The 15,597-nt window shown below is 42.3% G+C and overlaps 1 protein-coding gene across 1 annotated transcript in view; it reads left to right on the top strand.

Moving 5' to 3' along the window:
- The window catches only part of SEC63 (SEC63 homolog, protein translocation regulator), a 108,532-nt gene that overhangs the window by 80,850 nt on the left and 12,085 nt on the right, over positions 1-15,597 (top strand). The window contains exons 13-18 of the mRNA XM_039530266.1: positions 459-606; positions 2,406-2,488; positions 7,366-7,425; positions 7,690-7,848; positions 11,981-12,139; positions 13,152-13,253. Of these exons, the coding sequence (XP_039386200.1) occupies positions 459-606; positions 2,406-2,488; positions 7,366-7,425; positions 7,690-7,848; positions 11,981-12,139; positions 13,152-13,253 (711 nt within the window). The remainder of the gene's footprint in view (positions 1-458; positions 607-2,405; positions 2,489-7,365; positions 7,426-7,689; positions 7,849-11,980; positions 12,140-13,151; positions 13,254-15,597) is intronic.

Here is a 15,597-nt window from a genome sequence, read left to right on the forward strand (position 1 = left end):
TGCCTTAGCAATAAAAAGGAGAGTGACTATTCACCACAGGTAGCAGAGGTTATGATCTGTGATATGGTTAAGCATGGGATATACTGGACAAAACAGAACATCTTTCTTACTTTAGTAAGATCAGACTGTGCCCTCCAATAAAATAATCTACAGTTTTTTGTGAGAGTATAACTGAAATATCAAACCTCTGAGTTAATTGCATAGTTCCTGAACCTACTTCTGAAGACGGTACATTTTAGATACGATTATGGAGTATCAGAATAAGAAAATGTAACAATTAATTAAACAGAAATTTAATTTGTACTTTATTTCAAGGTTTGTAATCCTTTTAGTGGGAATGAATCAAACAGTTTGCTTGTGTCAGCGCTGCTGTAATACACAAATGATTACATTAACTAGAGTTTAGTTTTGTGCAATGTTCTTTTGTAGTATTTTTCTTTTTTCTTTTTTTAACCAAGTTCAAAATCAAAAGTATCCAGGACATGGTGAGTTTGAAAGGCTCTGATCGCCGCAACTTACTGCACTTCCTTGAAGATGAAAAATATGATGAAGTTATGGCTGTATTAGGTAGTTTTCCACATATCACCATAGATATAAAGCCGCAAGGTAAGATGGGAGGTCATTTCATTGCTGTATATGTCATCCCTCTTGACAATTTGATAGTCTGCTGGCAGTAAGCAGTGAGGACTCTGAAACACCAATTCCTTACATTATTTATGTAACCTGGAAAATGGCAGACTTTCCTGAATGACAGGCTCTTGCACTTCAGATTTATAGTTTGAGGAAAATGAAGTACATTAAAGCATCTTGCGTATTTCCAGGCCATCAGCAGTTTCCTCTAGAGGAACTGATGTAGCATTTAATTGTTTGATTTAGCATTGAGAGAGCAGCGTATAATAATGGTTGAGATGGCACTTTATTTTTAAACCTTTGTATCCCTTGCCTTGTAACATTAAAGAAAAAAGATGGTCAAGGATTTCATGCTTGTGCTTAACCCAAATATTAAACTATAAATTTTTTATTTGAGACATTAAATCGAGATCCAGGTCATTAAAGAGTTGAGGGTATTTTTGTGAGAGGGAAGGTGTGTAAACCTTGTGTGATGAGTGTATTCTGCTTGAGATAATCGCATAGTACTTGGCTAAAATTCACAACAGTTTCAGTTGCATATGTTACTTTCCTTCGCTTGCTCTCTGAAGTTATTGTGCTGTTAAACGATTGCCTTTAGGCTGCCTCTTAGTGGCCTTCCTCACAGGGAAGTTGAGATAAAGGTCTGAAATATTTGCATAGAATGGTCTTTCAAAATTTGTGTTTTCCAAAATCTGACACGTTTTGTTCCGCTAGCCTAGTGTTGGATTTGGCATATACATAGTCCTCAGTAAGGCATGTGTACCTGGTGAACTTAAGTTTCAAAATGTAAAAATAAGTAAAAACAATATATCATGCACTTTCAAATCAGTATCTTACCTTTACCAATGGTTAGTGGGCACAGAGTGCTGCTGCTAATTGTGTTCATAATTGTCAGAGAGTCCTTGACAAACTTGTACCTCCTCATGTTCTGGCAAGCTATGCCTCCCCACGCCCATTTTGCATTTGACAAATACACATATTTAAGAAGTTTTGCCACCGAGGATTTAACTTTTTGCTCCTCCCCAGATTGACTGTTTTTACTTCTAATTATAGGTAATGGATGTGTGGAAAACTATTTGAGGAATGCTTTTATTTTTCATACCAGAATAAAAATGTAGTAGTTTTCAGTCAGTAGACTGAACATTCAACATTACTGCATTCTAAGATATGAACCCGTAAGACCGCTGACCATACTGCAGGTCTTCTGATCAATATTATAGTTAAACTATTCATTGCTGTTCCTTTATTTTTTCTCCCTCTTTTTGAAAAGGAGTTAAGTGCATGACTCTTAATGAACCTTTGAAATTGAGATATTAATCATTCAAAGATCAGGAAAATCATAGTTATGGTTCCCAGAACAACTGTAACTTAGTCCCCTTGCTCATATGTGGTATTTTATAATATGAAAGTTTTATGTTTTAATATACAATGCTACATAGTTATGGATGCTGTGGGAATCATAACTAACTTTGAATATCCTAACTTTCCTACAAGTTAAATCACAACCTCAATGTTTACTTCGTGTAGTTTTATGCAATTATTGCTCCTCATTCTGTTAATGTATTCTAGGTAATAGAGACTGTTTAAAGATGCAGATGAAAGTCTTCATTCTTGCAAATATTTTCAGATTATTTTCTGTTAAATATTCTCTGGAAGATTTGTGATTACACTCATACTTTTATCTGTCACTGAAGTAATGCTTAATTTAAAAAATAAATATGAAACTGATTAAGAAACAAAGGTTAAATGGAAGTATCACTTTTCTTTTACCTTAGTTTTGGATGACGAAGACAGCAACAATATTACAGTGGGATCGCTAGTCACTGTTTTGGTCACATTAACGAGGCAAACAATGGCAGTAAGTAGTCAAAGTATTTACAACTTTGGATTAATTGCAAATGCATCATGATAACCTAGAATGTTTTGTTAGGGGCTAGTTTCTTGATAATTTTGTGGTAATTGATTTAAAAACACCATTCTTGAATCAAGCTCTTCCATTGCAACAAAAAAACCTTCAAAAACAGACTCCAACGAGAGATGGCTGAATTGGAATTAATTTGCAAAATGGACACGATTAAATTTAGGCTTGAATAAAGACTGGGAGTGGATGGGTCATTATTACACAAAGTAAAACTATTTCCCCATGACATGCACCAGGACTCTTCTGTGTTTGGCACTGTACAAACGCACAACAGACGGCCCAAAGAGCTTCCAATCTAAGTATAAGATGAGAGAACAGATGTATACAGGCAGATGGGGGACTGGGGGTGGGGGGAGGAAAGAAAAAAAATGAGACAGTATTGGTCAGAATGATAGGCAGTGGTTTCTGCACACTAGTTGCCTACTGTTGGCAAAATTTTTGTAAGCATCACAGCAAAGGAGAGTTTTAAGGAGGGATTTGAAGGAAAACTATAAGAGAGCTTTGCAGATGTTTTCCAGAGTGTCTCCCAAGTGTGTGGGGCGACATGAGAGACTCTTTTTGGCAGTCTCAGCGAATTGGTCACTGACAGAATAGGTTTGGCAGTTGAACTGTCGTTTTCCCTTCAGTGGGGTCCCTTCTGCTTTAGGTTCAGGTGTAAAGTGACACCATGGTTTAGGGACACTTTCACCACTTCTGTACTTCCTTTTCTAAAGATAAGACTTCTGTTTTCTTGTTGTAATTCTTCTATCCTGGGACTCTGAGTTCAGTTAAAAGTGGGCAGTAAAGGGTAGAGAAAAGCCATCTCTCTGTCCATGGTTCTTATAAGTATTGTACATGAGCAAACGTGGAAAAGCAGTTCACCACAGCTGAATGCAGAATATTCACCTAAGCTATGTCTGCACTTAAAACGCAACAGCTGCAGCTGTGCTGCTGTAATGCTTCAGTGTAGACATTCACCACAGCAACGGGAGGGTTCTCCTGCCATTGTCGTTCAGAGGTGGGGAACCTTTTTTCTATCTGGGCCACAAAAAAAATCAGTCACTGGCCACACACAATCCCGCAGGGGATGCGGAGGCTCGGGGCTTCCCCTAGGTTTCAGGGTGGGGCCAGAAATGAGGGATTCAGGGTGCAGGAGCTGGCTACAGGCTGGTGCAGGAGTGAGCTATGGGCTGGGGCAGTGGTTTGGGGTGCGAGAGAGGGTGAGGGCTCCTACTGGGGGTGCAGGCTCTGGGGTGGGGCTGGGGATGAGGGGTTGGGGGTGCTGGAGGGGGCTCCGGGCTTGGGCAAAGAGGTTTGGAGTGTAGGAGAGGCTCAGGGCTGGAGCAGGAGGTGGGGTGCATGTGGCAGTGTGGGGTCTGGGAGGGAGTTAGGGTGTGGGGGGGGTCTGACCTGGGGCAGGGTGTTGGGGTGCAGGTAAGAGTGCAGGCTCTGGGAGGGAGTTTAGGTGTGGGAGGGGGTTCGGGGTGCAGGCTCTGGCTGGGTGGCACTTACCTGAGGCGGCTTCCGGTCAGCGGCGCAGCAGAGCTAAGGCAAGCTCCCTTCCTGTCCTGGCTCCGCACTGCTCCCAGAAGCAACCAGCATGTCCGGCCCCTAGATGGAGGGGCCAGGGGCTGTGTGCGCTGCCAGCACCTGCAGTTGCTGCTCCTGCAGCTCCCATTGGCTGCTGTTCCCAGCCAATGGGAGCCAGTGCTGGGGGCGGGGGCAGCACGTGGAGCTTCCCAGATCTCCCCTCTTCCCGCAAGCTGCAGGGGGCTGGAGAGGGCAGCGCTGAAGCTCATAGCTTCCGGCCTGCGGCGCAGACACATGCCGCGGGCCAAATTAAATTAGGCAGCAGGCCGGATCCGGTCCTTGGGCTGGAGGTTCCCCACCCCTGCTGTAATTGAGCCACCTCCCCAAAAGGCAGTCTAGCACTGTCTACACTGAGGGTTAAGTCAGCATAGCTGCATCTTTCAGGGGTTTGGATTTTTGATACACCTGAGAGACGTAGCTATGCTGGTGTAAAATTTCAGTGTAGACCAACCCTCAGTGTATGAAGACTACAAAGAGGGAGTACTGTCAGTATAGAGAAGCACTGCCACCTTCTTATGAGCAAAGAGGCTCAGGCCTTGTCTACACGACACAGTTTTGTCGACATAAGTCAGCTTTCGTCAACAAGACAGTGGAGGTGTACACACTGAAATGCTCCTCCCACCAATGTAACGCCCCAGCGATGCTGACATAATAAAACCACCTTGACAAGAGGCATAGGACTTATGTCGGTGTAGCTAAGGTAAGGCAGTGTCTGTGTAGACATTGTGTTCTTTACATCCACTGTTGGCTGTCGTTCTTGTCAATTTTATGGTTCCTGAGCCGTGAAATTGACAAGAAATCCAGCTCTCCAGCCTGGCTGCTGCCAGATCTCTGCTCCAAGCTGGGCTGCCACCCACGCTTCTGGCTTGGTCTGCCACCTGGGCTCCCCGCTGGCAGCCGTGCTGCCCTCCAGGGTCCTAGCTCCCTGCTGGGAGCATGGCAGCTGACCAGACTTCCAGTGTGGATCTCCCTGCCATAGGCAAGAAACTCCGGGCAGTTTCCCCTGCCACCGCACCTCCTCTCTGGGAGCAGGAAGGCAAGAAGCCCCCAGTTGCTGGTGAGAAGCCCTGCGCCACTGCCCCCCAACACCTGGCTGGGAACCCGGAGGCGAGAAGCCCCGAGGGGCTGCGTCCTTGCTCCTGGCCGGGAGCGTGGAGGCGAGAAGCCCCGAGGGGCTGCGTCCTTGCTCCTGGCTGGGAGCGCGGAGGTGAGATGTCCCAGAGGGTAGCCGAGCTCCCAGTGGGGAGCTGCACGAAGCTGAGAGTCCTGGCTCTCAGTCCCCCACACTGCCCCTCTTCAGTTGGTGGAAGTGCTCCTGGTGAGGCCACGCTCCTGGTGAGGCCACACACCGCTGACGGAGGATAGTATGGACATCAGCCACCGGGGTAATTAATGCAGTGGCTGTAAGTCAACCTAACGTAAGTCAACTGAAGATTGTAGTGTAGAAATAGCTGTAGGCCATGTCTGTGCTACCACTTTTATCAGCAAAACTTACGTCACTCAGGGGTGTGAAAAAACACTCCCCATAGCAACATAAATTTCCCCAGCATAAGTGGTAGTGTGCACAGTGCTATGTCGGTGGAAGAGCTTCTCCCTCTGACATAGCTACCACCACTCATTGGAGGTAGTTTCATTATGTTGATGGGAGCGCCCTCTCCAATTGGCATAGAGTAGCTACATGAACAATCTTACAGCGACACAGCTGCATCAGTACAGCTGTGCCATTGTAAGGTCTCTACTGTAGACATAGCCTTAAGAACTCTTAAAGAAACCTCTCTCATCTTTGGTCTTTTGTACATGTGCAGTAAAGGAGGCAAACAGGATGCCAAATTATACATGTAAGGACATATAAATAACAGGAAATCTATAACTTGTATAGCTATAATATTATCACCTTATAGAAGACCTTAAAGAAGATAAACTGTAGTTGCTGAATGAGTGGCAGTGGTTGATGCTACATTTCAAAGTCTAAACATCTGTGTGATGTTTGAAAATTTTTCAGTTTTTTTAAAAACGTCCTTAACATTGTTTCTAGGTTTAAAAAACCTAGATGAGCTCCATATAAAATCCCTTGAGGAAACTAATAATTCTGTCTTTAGAGCAGGGTTTGAATTGTGTGTAGTAAATAAAGCCTAGGGCCACACATTGAACAAAGAGGATAATACACAATATTGAATAGATGTTCATCAGTGGAGCACGGTCCATTTTGTGCTCTGAATGAGGCGAGGCAGGGGTCCTGTAAAACCCAGTGGTATGTGATCATGAAATTGAAGATGGTGTCATAATCCACACTCTCAAGGGGGCTGAATTTAGGTTGTACAGACAATCTCAATTCTGGCATTTCCTAACTTCTGAGTGCTTGATTTTTACAACCTTAACAATGTTTAACATGACTTTGTGTAATTGTATTAAGTATGTATGAAATAAAATTGAGGAGATTAAATCTCACTGGTAAATAGTGTTTTGGATAGTTGTGTGTTTAGGCACATACAATATGGACTAATACAGCAACTTAGATGAATTTGCTATGCACCATAACCTTGACAATATGCACTAAAATTCAGTCACTTTTACCATGGCTGCGGTGCCCCCCCCCCCAAAAAAAAACCCCAAAAAACTCCCCACACACACAAAAAAACCCCAACCTCTTTAATCAGGTTTAGTGGTATGTTTAAACTTACTATGGTTGAAAAAGTGAACAGATATTAGTGTCCAAAATTTGAGTGTTCATTGGCAAAGGGGAGCTGTGGAGCCAGCACGTCGGACAGGGTGGGGATAGTGCACCTAGCCGTGCCTCCGCCTAGGAATAGCAGAGACATGTTGCCACTTCCGGGGAGCCATGCGGAACCATGCTGACCAGACTATAAAACGCACTTTCAATGAAGATCAGATATGCCAGTTTATAGAGCTTGCTGGTTGGTAAAGGGCCAGATAACACAGCTTTTACTGTAACTCTTTCAGCACAAGACAACCCTGTAATTATTCTGAGAATTTTTTTAATAGATGAACTATGCTAGTGTTGGTAAAATCCTATACAAAAGGTTGAAATTTTGCTTAATCTGTTTCATACTGGTCAATTAGTGTCTTATGGTTATCCCTGAAAACAGAATTCTCAATAATGAACAAAACCCCTCAGATTTAGTCTAGTTAAATTTACTTTAATATCTAAGTGACAGTGTAATTCTCTAAGCATCAGTGCAGGTTGGCACAGACAAAGATTAAAACTTCATTTCCTCCCTAATCAGGAAGTGTTTGAAAAGGAACAGTCCACCTGTGCAGCAGAAGAGCAACCTACGGAGGATGGGGTAAGTTGAGAATTAGACTATATTACAGTGCCTCTGCTTCCTAGTTGAAGAAATGAACCTTCATTCAGATTTTGAGTGACTCATTCATGTACTTGTGATAGATTTTTTCACAAAGTCCTATACAAATAAATATCCAGTAGAACTTAGCTTTTAAAGTAGGATCATATCTTAAAACATTTGAAGCATATGAAGATGGCTGCCTCAAGTTAAAATATTTAGTGTAGTTTAATCTGCCTACTGTTTAACCACCATGTTTTCTTACAGCAAGGAGATGCCAACAAAGTTAAGAACAAAGGATGGCAGCAAAAGAATAAAGGAACCAAGAAGGCTTCAAAATCAAAGAAAAAGAAACCTTTGAAAAAGAAACCTGCTCCTCCTCCATTGCAGCAGCCAAAGCAGCAGAAGCAAAAGCAAGCTAATGGGGTATTTCATTGAAAGATTTTAAAGCCAGAGGGGACCGTTAAATCACCTAGTATGACCTCCTATATATCTCAGGCCATTAAATTTGACCCAGTTATCCCTATATTGAGTGCCAGGAACTTGTGTTTGACTAAAGCAGGAGTGGGCAAACTACGGCCCGGGAGCCACATCCGGCCCTTCAGATGTTTTAATCTGGCCCGCCAGCTCCCGACGGGGAGCTGTGTCTGGGGCTTGTCCTGCTCCGCATGTGCTGAGGCTCTGCGCGGCTCCGAGACACAGCAGCATGTCCCTACTCCAGCTCCTACATGTAGGGGCAGCCAGAGGGCTCCATACGCTGCCTCTGCCCCAAGCACCGCTCCCGCAGCTCTCATTGGCCGGAACCGTGAACATTCATGGCCTGCTGTACAATTTCCATACCAGATGTGGTCCTCAGGCCAAAAAGTTTGCCCCCCTGAACTAAAGCATATCTTCTAAAAAGGCATCTGGTCTTGATTAGAGGGCTTCAGGAGATGAAGAATCCACCACTTCCCATGGTAGTTTGTTTCAGTAGTTAATCACCCTCATTATTAAAAATTTGAATTTGTCTGGCTTCATCTTCTATCCACTGATTCTTATTAGGCCTTTCTCTGCTAGGTTAAAGGGCCCTTTAGTACCTGATATTTTCCCCCTGGGAAGGTACTTATACACTGTAATCAAGTCACCTCTTAATCATCTTTTGATAAACTAAACAGATTGAGCTCCTTAAATTACTCAGCATAAGGTAGTTTCTTCAACTCTCAAATAATTTTTGGGGCTCTTTTTGCACCCTCTCCAATTTTTCAATATATATAAAATGTGACACCAGAAGTGAATGCAGTATTTCAATATTGTTCTCAACAATAAAAGAAGTAAAATAATTTATCTATTCCTATTCCCTTGTTTATATATCCAAGGATCACATTAGCCTTTTTTGCAACATCACCACATTGAGAGCTCATGTTGAGTCACTTGTCCATTATGACTCCTAGATCTTTTTCAGGGGTATTGTTTTCCAGGATACAGTCTCCTATTTTGTAGGTTGGGCTGCATTCTTTGTTCCTAGGTGTACAACCTTCCATTTGGCTATATTAAAAAACTTTTTGGTTTGAGTTGGCCCAATTTAGCAAGAGATCCGGGTTGCTCTGACTGTCCTGTCATCATTTACCACTCCATCACTCTGTGTGTCATCTCTGAATTTTATCAGCTATAGGTTTATATTAGATCATTGATAAAAGTAATGAATAGCATTGGGTCTAGTACTGATCCCTGTTGAACTCTACTAGATACATCCCCATTCTATGATGATTCCACATTAACAATTACTATTTGAGGTCTGTTAGTTAACAGGTTTTAATCAATTTAACATGCTTTATTGGTAGTGTATAGGCAGGGGCGGCTCTAGGCACCAGCAAAACAAGCTGGTGCCTAGGGCAAAAAATCTAGGGGCGGCAGGGTCTCTGCAGTCATGCCTGCGGGAGGTCCGCTGCTCCCACGGGCGGCGGCCCGGCGCGCCGCGACTGCTGGGGCGGCAAAAGCGGGTAGAGCCGCCCCTGTGTATAGGGCTCATTTTTAATCAGCATGTCATACAATACTAAGTCAAACCCCTTACAAAAGTCTAACTATATTACATCTATGCAGTTATTTTTATCAACAAAACGTTGAATCTTAAAGAATGAAATCAGGTTTGTTTGACAAGACCTGTTTTCCATAAAGCCTTGTTGACCAGCATTAATTATATTTCCATCCTTTAATTCTTTAATAGAATCCCATTTCAGCTTTTCCATTACTTTCCCTGGATTGATGTCAGACTAACTGGCCTATAATTACCTGGGTCATCCTGCTTCCCATCTTCTGATTGTCACGCTAGCACTCTTCAAGTCTTCTGGAATTTCCCCGGCATTCCAAAATGTATTAAAAATTAACATCAACAAGCCAGAGATCTATACAGCCAACTCCTTTAAGACAATTGGGTGCAAGTTGTCCAGGTCTGCTGATTTAAAAATATTTATTCTTGGCAAATGTTAAATAACATCCTGTTTAGTTACTATGGGACTGGAATGTACATCATCTCACTTCTTTCCAAATACAGAGCAGAAGTATTTATTGAATTCTTCCACCTTTCTGCATCATTAACTATTTTACCATGTTTCCCGAGTAATGGGCCATTGTTAGGTTTTCTTTTGTTCCTAATATACTTACGGAATTTTGTTTTTACTGTCCTTAGCCCTTCATGACTTGGATTTTTTTCCTTGATGTCATTAGTTTCCTTTATTAGTGTCTCCAATTCCGTAACTTTTAATTTATATCAATTGCTACCAACATCCCTTTTTTGCATTTGTTTTATATATATAATTCGCTTTCTCATTGTACCAGGAAGGACTTGACGCAAAGTCTTTCTTGATTGTAGAATGGTCGCTTTTTGGCCATCTAACCAAAGTCTTCCTAAAGAACTCCCAGTTTTCATTCACTTTTTTCCTCCCAATCAATTCTACTCTTACTTTTCTTCTTCTTTGGAAAATTATCGCTTTTTGAAGCACTATGTTATGTGTATTTTACTGGTTGGGACTGTTCTCCATGATCTGGTTACATTCAATATGGGTAAACAATCACTGATCCCAAGGCAACTACCAACTTCCAGTTCAATGACTAGTTCATCTATAATTGCCACAGTGAGGTTCACAATAGTTACCTCATGTTGGGTGCAATAATTTTTGTGTTTAAAAAATTATCTGACTTTTAGAAACTCTAATGGTATTTTAGTACTGGCTGCATGAGACCTGTATGTGTTTCCCAAATTGAAGTCCCCACAACAGTGTTTTTATGAACACGTTAGAGAGGTGTGTAAGGAGTAACTCTCCCTCTGCTCTGGTTTGATTTGCTTCTTCCTGGGCTTTGTTAGTGAATTGGGAGCATATGGATGAAAGGTATTTTTGTTTAATAGTTAAAAAAAATTAGCCCAAATACCATGGGAATGACAAACACAACTGAGACACCAATTCTTAGAGAAATTCAATTAGACCATCAACATTAATGTTGAAGATACAGGGGAGGAGAAGAGATGCTTCTCTTTCAAATGATATATTGCTGTGTAAAAGGTGTGTGCTGTCCCTGCTTGCCCCCTTGTGGCCATGTGCTTTGCTATGGACACGCCTGATTAGGTTATCAATAAAATTAGCAAGGCTTTTATGCATCAAACAATGTCCCTTTTAGAGGGAATCACTTATTAATGGAAAATGTAATAAATTCAAGTAAGTCCTTTACCCGGGCTTCTTACCTGGAAGGTATATTTCATCTGAGTTTCAGTCCTGCCTGAGTCTATTCATCCCACTCTTAGGCACTTAATCTGCAAGGCACTTTCAATCGTATTTCCTTTAATGGAGCCAGGGCCTCTGCAGGGCCTTCCTGACTACAGCTCTTCTCCAGGCAGCGCGAAGCTCCTTGCAGGCTAGGCCCCCTACAGCTATGTGGGAAGTTCCTCCCTAAATTCCTTATCATGGGAATTCTCTTGCTCTGTTCCGTGGGAGCTCCTCTCCCTTAGGAACACTTGAGTGCTGGTAACCTTTTATCAGGTCCATGTGCTTGTTAGCCAATTAGATGCCAACCAGCCATTTAAGCAATAAATTATTTACAGGTGGGCTGAGATGGGCTTGTTCTCCTTACACCCATCATGGGTAGACCGGGCCCTAACTCTCCTTAAAGGGGTTAACCGCCCAATAACATGTGAATACAGAACTGGATTTTTAGAGCACTTCACATATTAGTAACGAAAAGTGTGTATAATGGGGGACTCACAATAGTGAACTAAAAATTGGTAGTTCCTAAATAGTGGACAAATATCCCAGCTATTAAGTCTTTCAGTATTGCTGCCTCTGACATCACAACTCTTTTAGTACTTTAGGATGTTAATTCCCCCTATATGTCAACCAGAAATGGTCTTGAAATCTGTTTTACATTTCGTTCAAAGAACCCTATCTGAAACAATGCAGTACCCACATGGCACTGCAGTGTCACATATTAGGTACTAGTCCTCAAGTGGGACTTAAGAGCCCATGGCCTTTAGACTTGGAGCACAGGAATGCTGCCCATGGGAATAACAGATCGTTTTGTTTTTGTTTAGGAAGTTGTAATAAGGGAGGAAGAGGAAGAACTTTCTGATAAAGGAAGTGAGTCTGATGAAGAAGACACTAACAGGGACTCTCAAAGTGAAAGAGACGATGGAAGTGAAAGAGACTCCGACAGAGAACAAGATGAGAAACAAAACAAAGATGACGAAGCTGTAAGTCTCACTTTGTGGTGAAGGATGATTCTGCTTCTGGAGTTGTGAGGAGAACATATTTGTATCTCTTTAGCAACCACCTCAGGCTGAACAACACAAGGATGAAGTAGTAGCATCAACTCTCTCAGGAGAAAATCCTATCAAGCCTTCCCCTTCCAGTGTGAGGGTTGCCATGATGCATGTCCCTTAGTGCTGTGTTCCTTTACAGAAAGGAAGGAGAGAAATGTTAAAATTACAGGACAAGAGAAATGAAAACTTCAACTTTAGCAGAAGACTGTACTAAAGTTTTTCAACTTAATTTGACAGTTAATCAACTCTGATGCTGTGAGATTTCAGTATAAAACCTCCCCTTAAATTTTAAATCCTTGACACGCAGTAACTATTATGCATTGTACAATGCATTCTACACACACGTAGCAGTGGGAGAAGTATGTGTATGTATATAAGTTTGTATATGACGTTTGGTAAGTTACAATTATTGTGAATTTGGGTTGTATTGGCTCCAAGAGGTGGTTGTGCTAGGGTCTCACACAACAAAATAGTAGCCCCTTCTCCAGAGATCTTACAGTCTAAGATAAGAGAAAATGGTTGGATGCAACAAACAGGGTGAGCACAAGGTAGTAGTGGGATAATTAAGTGTCTTGAACAATGGTCGTGGCCAACCAACTGCTTAGCCATTGATAAGTATTTTGTAGGCAACATAGAAAAAGTAAGTTCTGAAGAGTGATCTGAAGGAGAATAATGTAGTGGCCTTGCAGATTTTTACAAGGAGCGAGCACATTTTCAGAAGTGTCCATATGGCTGGTCTCATGTATTTCGCTGCCATTTGATTTTTTAAGTATCAGGCTTTAGAATTTGAACCCTGTCTACACTTGCCTGTTTTTTGTACAATATGAAGCTTAGCACAGGCATTTACCATACTGTCTGTGTGCTGTTCTTGATGTGCTGGGATTTCATTTTTAATAGGAGAAGAGATGACTAAAGTAACTCTTTAAATCCTTGTCTTCAACAGGAGTGGCAAGAATTACAGCAAAGTATACAGCGAAAGGAGCGGGCCCTTCTGGAAACCAAATCAAAGATAACACATCCTGTTTACAGTCTTTACTTTCCTGAGGTCAGCAATAGTGAACTTGATTAGAGCTGTGACAAATGGGAAGTAATACAACCAAAGTATATAACTTAATAGTTTAGAATTTATAAACTGCTTTAAAGTTAAAATTCTAATTTTTAAAATTGCTAATTTATACAGAGCAAAATTGCTGATTTGCTTGAGACTTGTCTTTATATAAAAAAAAGCTACTTCCAGTATAACTCTTTTTTTTTAAACTGAATTTTTCACTGGATTCTCAAACTTCAGTGTGTGAATTCTCAAGTCCTTGTTGAGCAGAAATGATATAAAACTTCCACAATCAACTTTTGTTCTCCTCCAGCTGAGCTGTTGCATATAAGTTGGTCACAAAATCGTATCTGTCAAAGTCTGCTGCAGAAAGCTCTCCTTGGATGGTGACTTATACCCCTGTTCTCATTCACCATTCTCTTTATGGAGTGGTATAGCAGAGCAGCAGTTCTGCTATCGTTAAGGTTGATAGTCATCTTTCAAACAGTAAGTCACTATCCTAAATAGTCTAAAATCGCTATGCTGCTTCAGATTATGTAGAAATTTACTGTGCATTATGGGAGTATAGGGTAGCATTAGTGGTCCAGTTTGGGGTTATTTGAGCAACAGGATCCCTAAGATAAAGCCACTTTAAAGTTAGATGTTTACAACAATCTCCTGGCGATTCTAAAGGGGTTTTGTTCTGTACAGGTGAGGCTGATTGACTGTAATCCTCCCCAAACTGATCTCACCTGCTCAGAATTGACCTCAGTTAGGGTCGCCCCCACTGCCTCTTTTGGGAAGCAATGGTTTGGAAGTTATTGAAGGTTAACTTTAGACAGGTCAGCTGGAGCCATACTTACAAGCCAAAGAGTGAAACATGCATGTGTAGCAAGACTAGAGCTTGTTGCAAGCTGGAGGGTTTACAGTCAGCCTTTGTTCACTCTAACTGGGTAGCTCAAGATGAGATGCTGAGCATCTGCCTAAGCAACACGCATGCACTGTGAGCGTAGGCCTTACCATTGGCAGTTCTGAGAGAATCTGTGTTGTGCACATTAGTTCTCTGCCTTCATTCTGAAGGGGCTTGTCATAAACAGTTAGTTAAGGGTTAAGGTTTTTGTCTACCTGTAAAGGGTTAACAAGCAGTACCTGTGGACACCTGACCAGAGGACCAATGAGGGACAAGATATTTTCATCTTGTATGTAGCGTGTAATGTCCTCAGGAACACCATCCAAGAACTGCTCCATCATTATCAGGAGGTTTAGGTCGTCTATGGATTTAACATTGGCTCCTGATAACCAGGAAAAATAATACTTTTCAAGGTAGGAGGCGTGTTTTGGAAATGACACCTCTGGTGTCCATTTCTGGGCTCTGAAACGCTGACGGGCGTGATCAGGGGTTATGCCCATTCTGTATCTGGCCTTGGTTAGGAACAGTCTATAGTCGTTCATGTTGTCCCTAGGCATTTCAGTTGCCACCAGTAATAATTCTCCGCAGAGCTGTGACCTCAGCTCTATCATGTATTGGTCTTCAGGGATCCTGTACCCAATGCAGACCCTTTCAAAGTTTTCTAAGAAGGCCTCAACGTCATCTCCTGTCCTGTAGGCGGGAAATTTTTTTCGAGAAGGTTGATCAGTAGTTGGAAGAGGGGGTGGATTTGTTGGATCATGCTGCTTAGCCTTTTCTAATTCCAGAGCCTGCCGGTGGGCCTCCTTCTGGCTCTCCATTTCTCTGTCTTTTAACTGCATTTGTCTCATGTGCTCAGCCTCTTTGGCTTCCATGTCTCTCTTGTGGTCAGCCTGTTTGGCTTTTTCTTTTAGTTCCTCCCCCTTTTGGATAGCTTCTTCCCTGGCCATTTCTGCATTAATTAGTTCTATTTGCAACCTAGCAAGTTCCAGTTTATCAACTGTTTCACTGCCACTCATGATTGTGTGTCTTCTGGTGCTGGCCACACCCCTCTGCAGTCAGTAATATTTCTGGGTGGTTTGGTAGTGCTGGCCACACCCCTCTGCAGTCAGTGAACTTCTGTGTTGCTTGCTTCAGTTCCTAACCCTGTCTGTCATCGACTATACAAAGAAAAATCAAATCTATTGTTTTGCAAATTGTGTTCTGCGGGGTGACTGTGCTTTTGACCGAGAAAGAAAAAAAAAATCTTTCCCCCTCCTCCCAAGAGCAAGACAAACCGGTTTAACCAGTGTCTCTCTCCCTTGCTAAGTACCCTCTCAGCAGGGAGTTCCTTGTAACAAAAGCCTGGTTAGAAAAACTGTATTCCCTTCAGCCAACGTAGCTGAAACTCCTAACCCTGAAAACTGCTTCAAAACTGCCTTTTGGTAGAAATGCCTTGCCAGGTTCGTCACCGCT

Source organism: Mauremys reevesii, linkage group 3, assembly GCF_016161935.1.
Source record: "Mauremys reevesii isolate NIE-2019 linkage group 3, ASM1616193v1, whole genome shotgun sequence".
NCBI lineage: Eukaryota > Metazoa > Chordata > Testudines > Geoemydidae > Mauremys > Mauremys reevesii.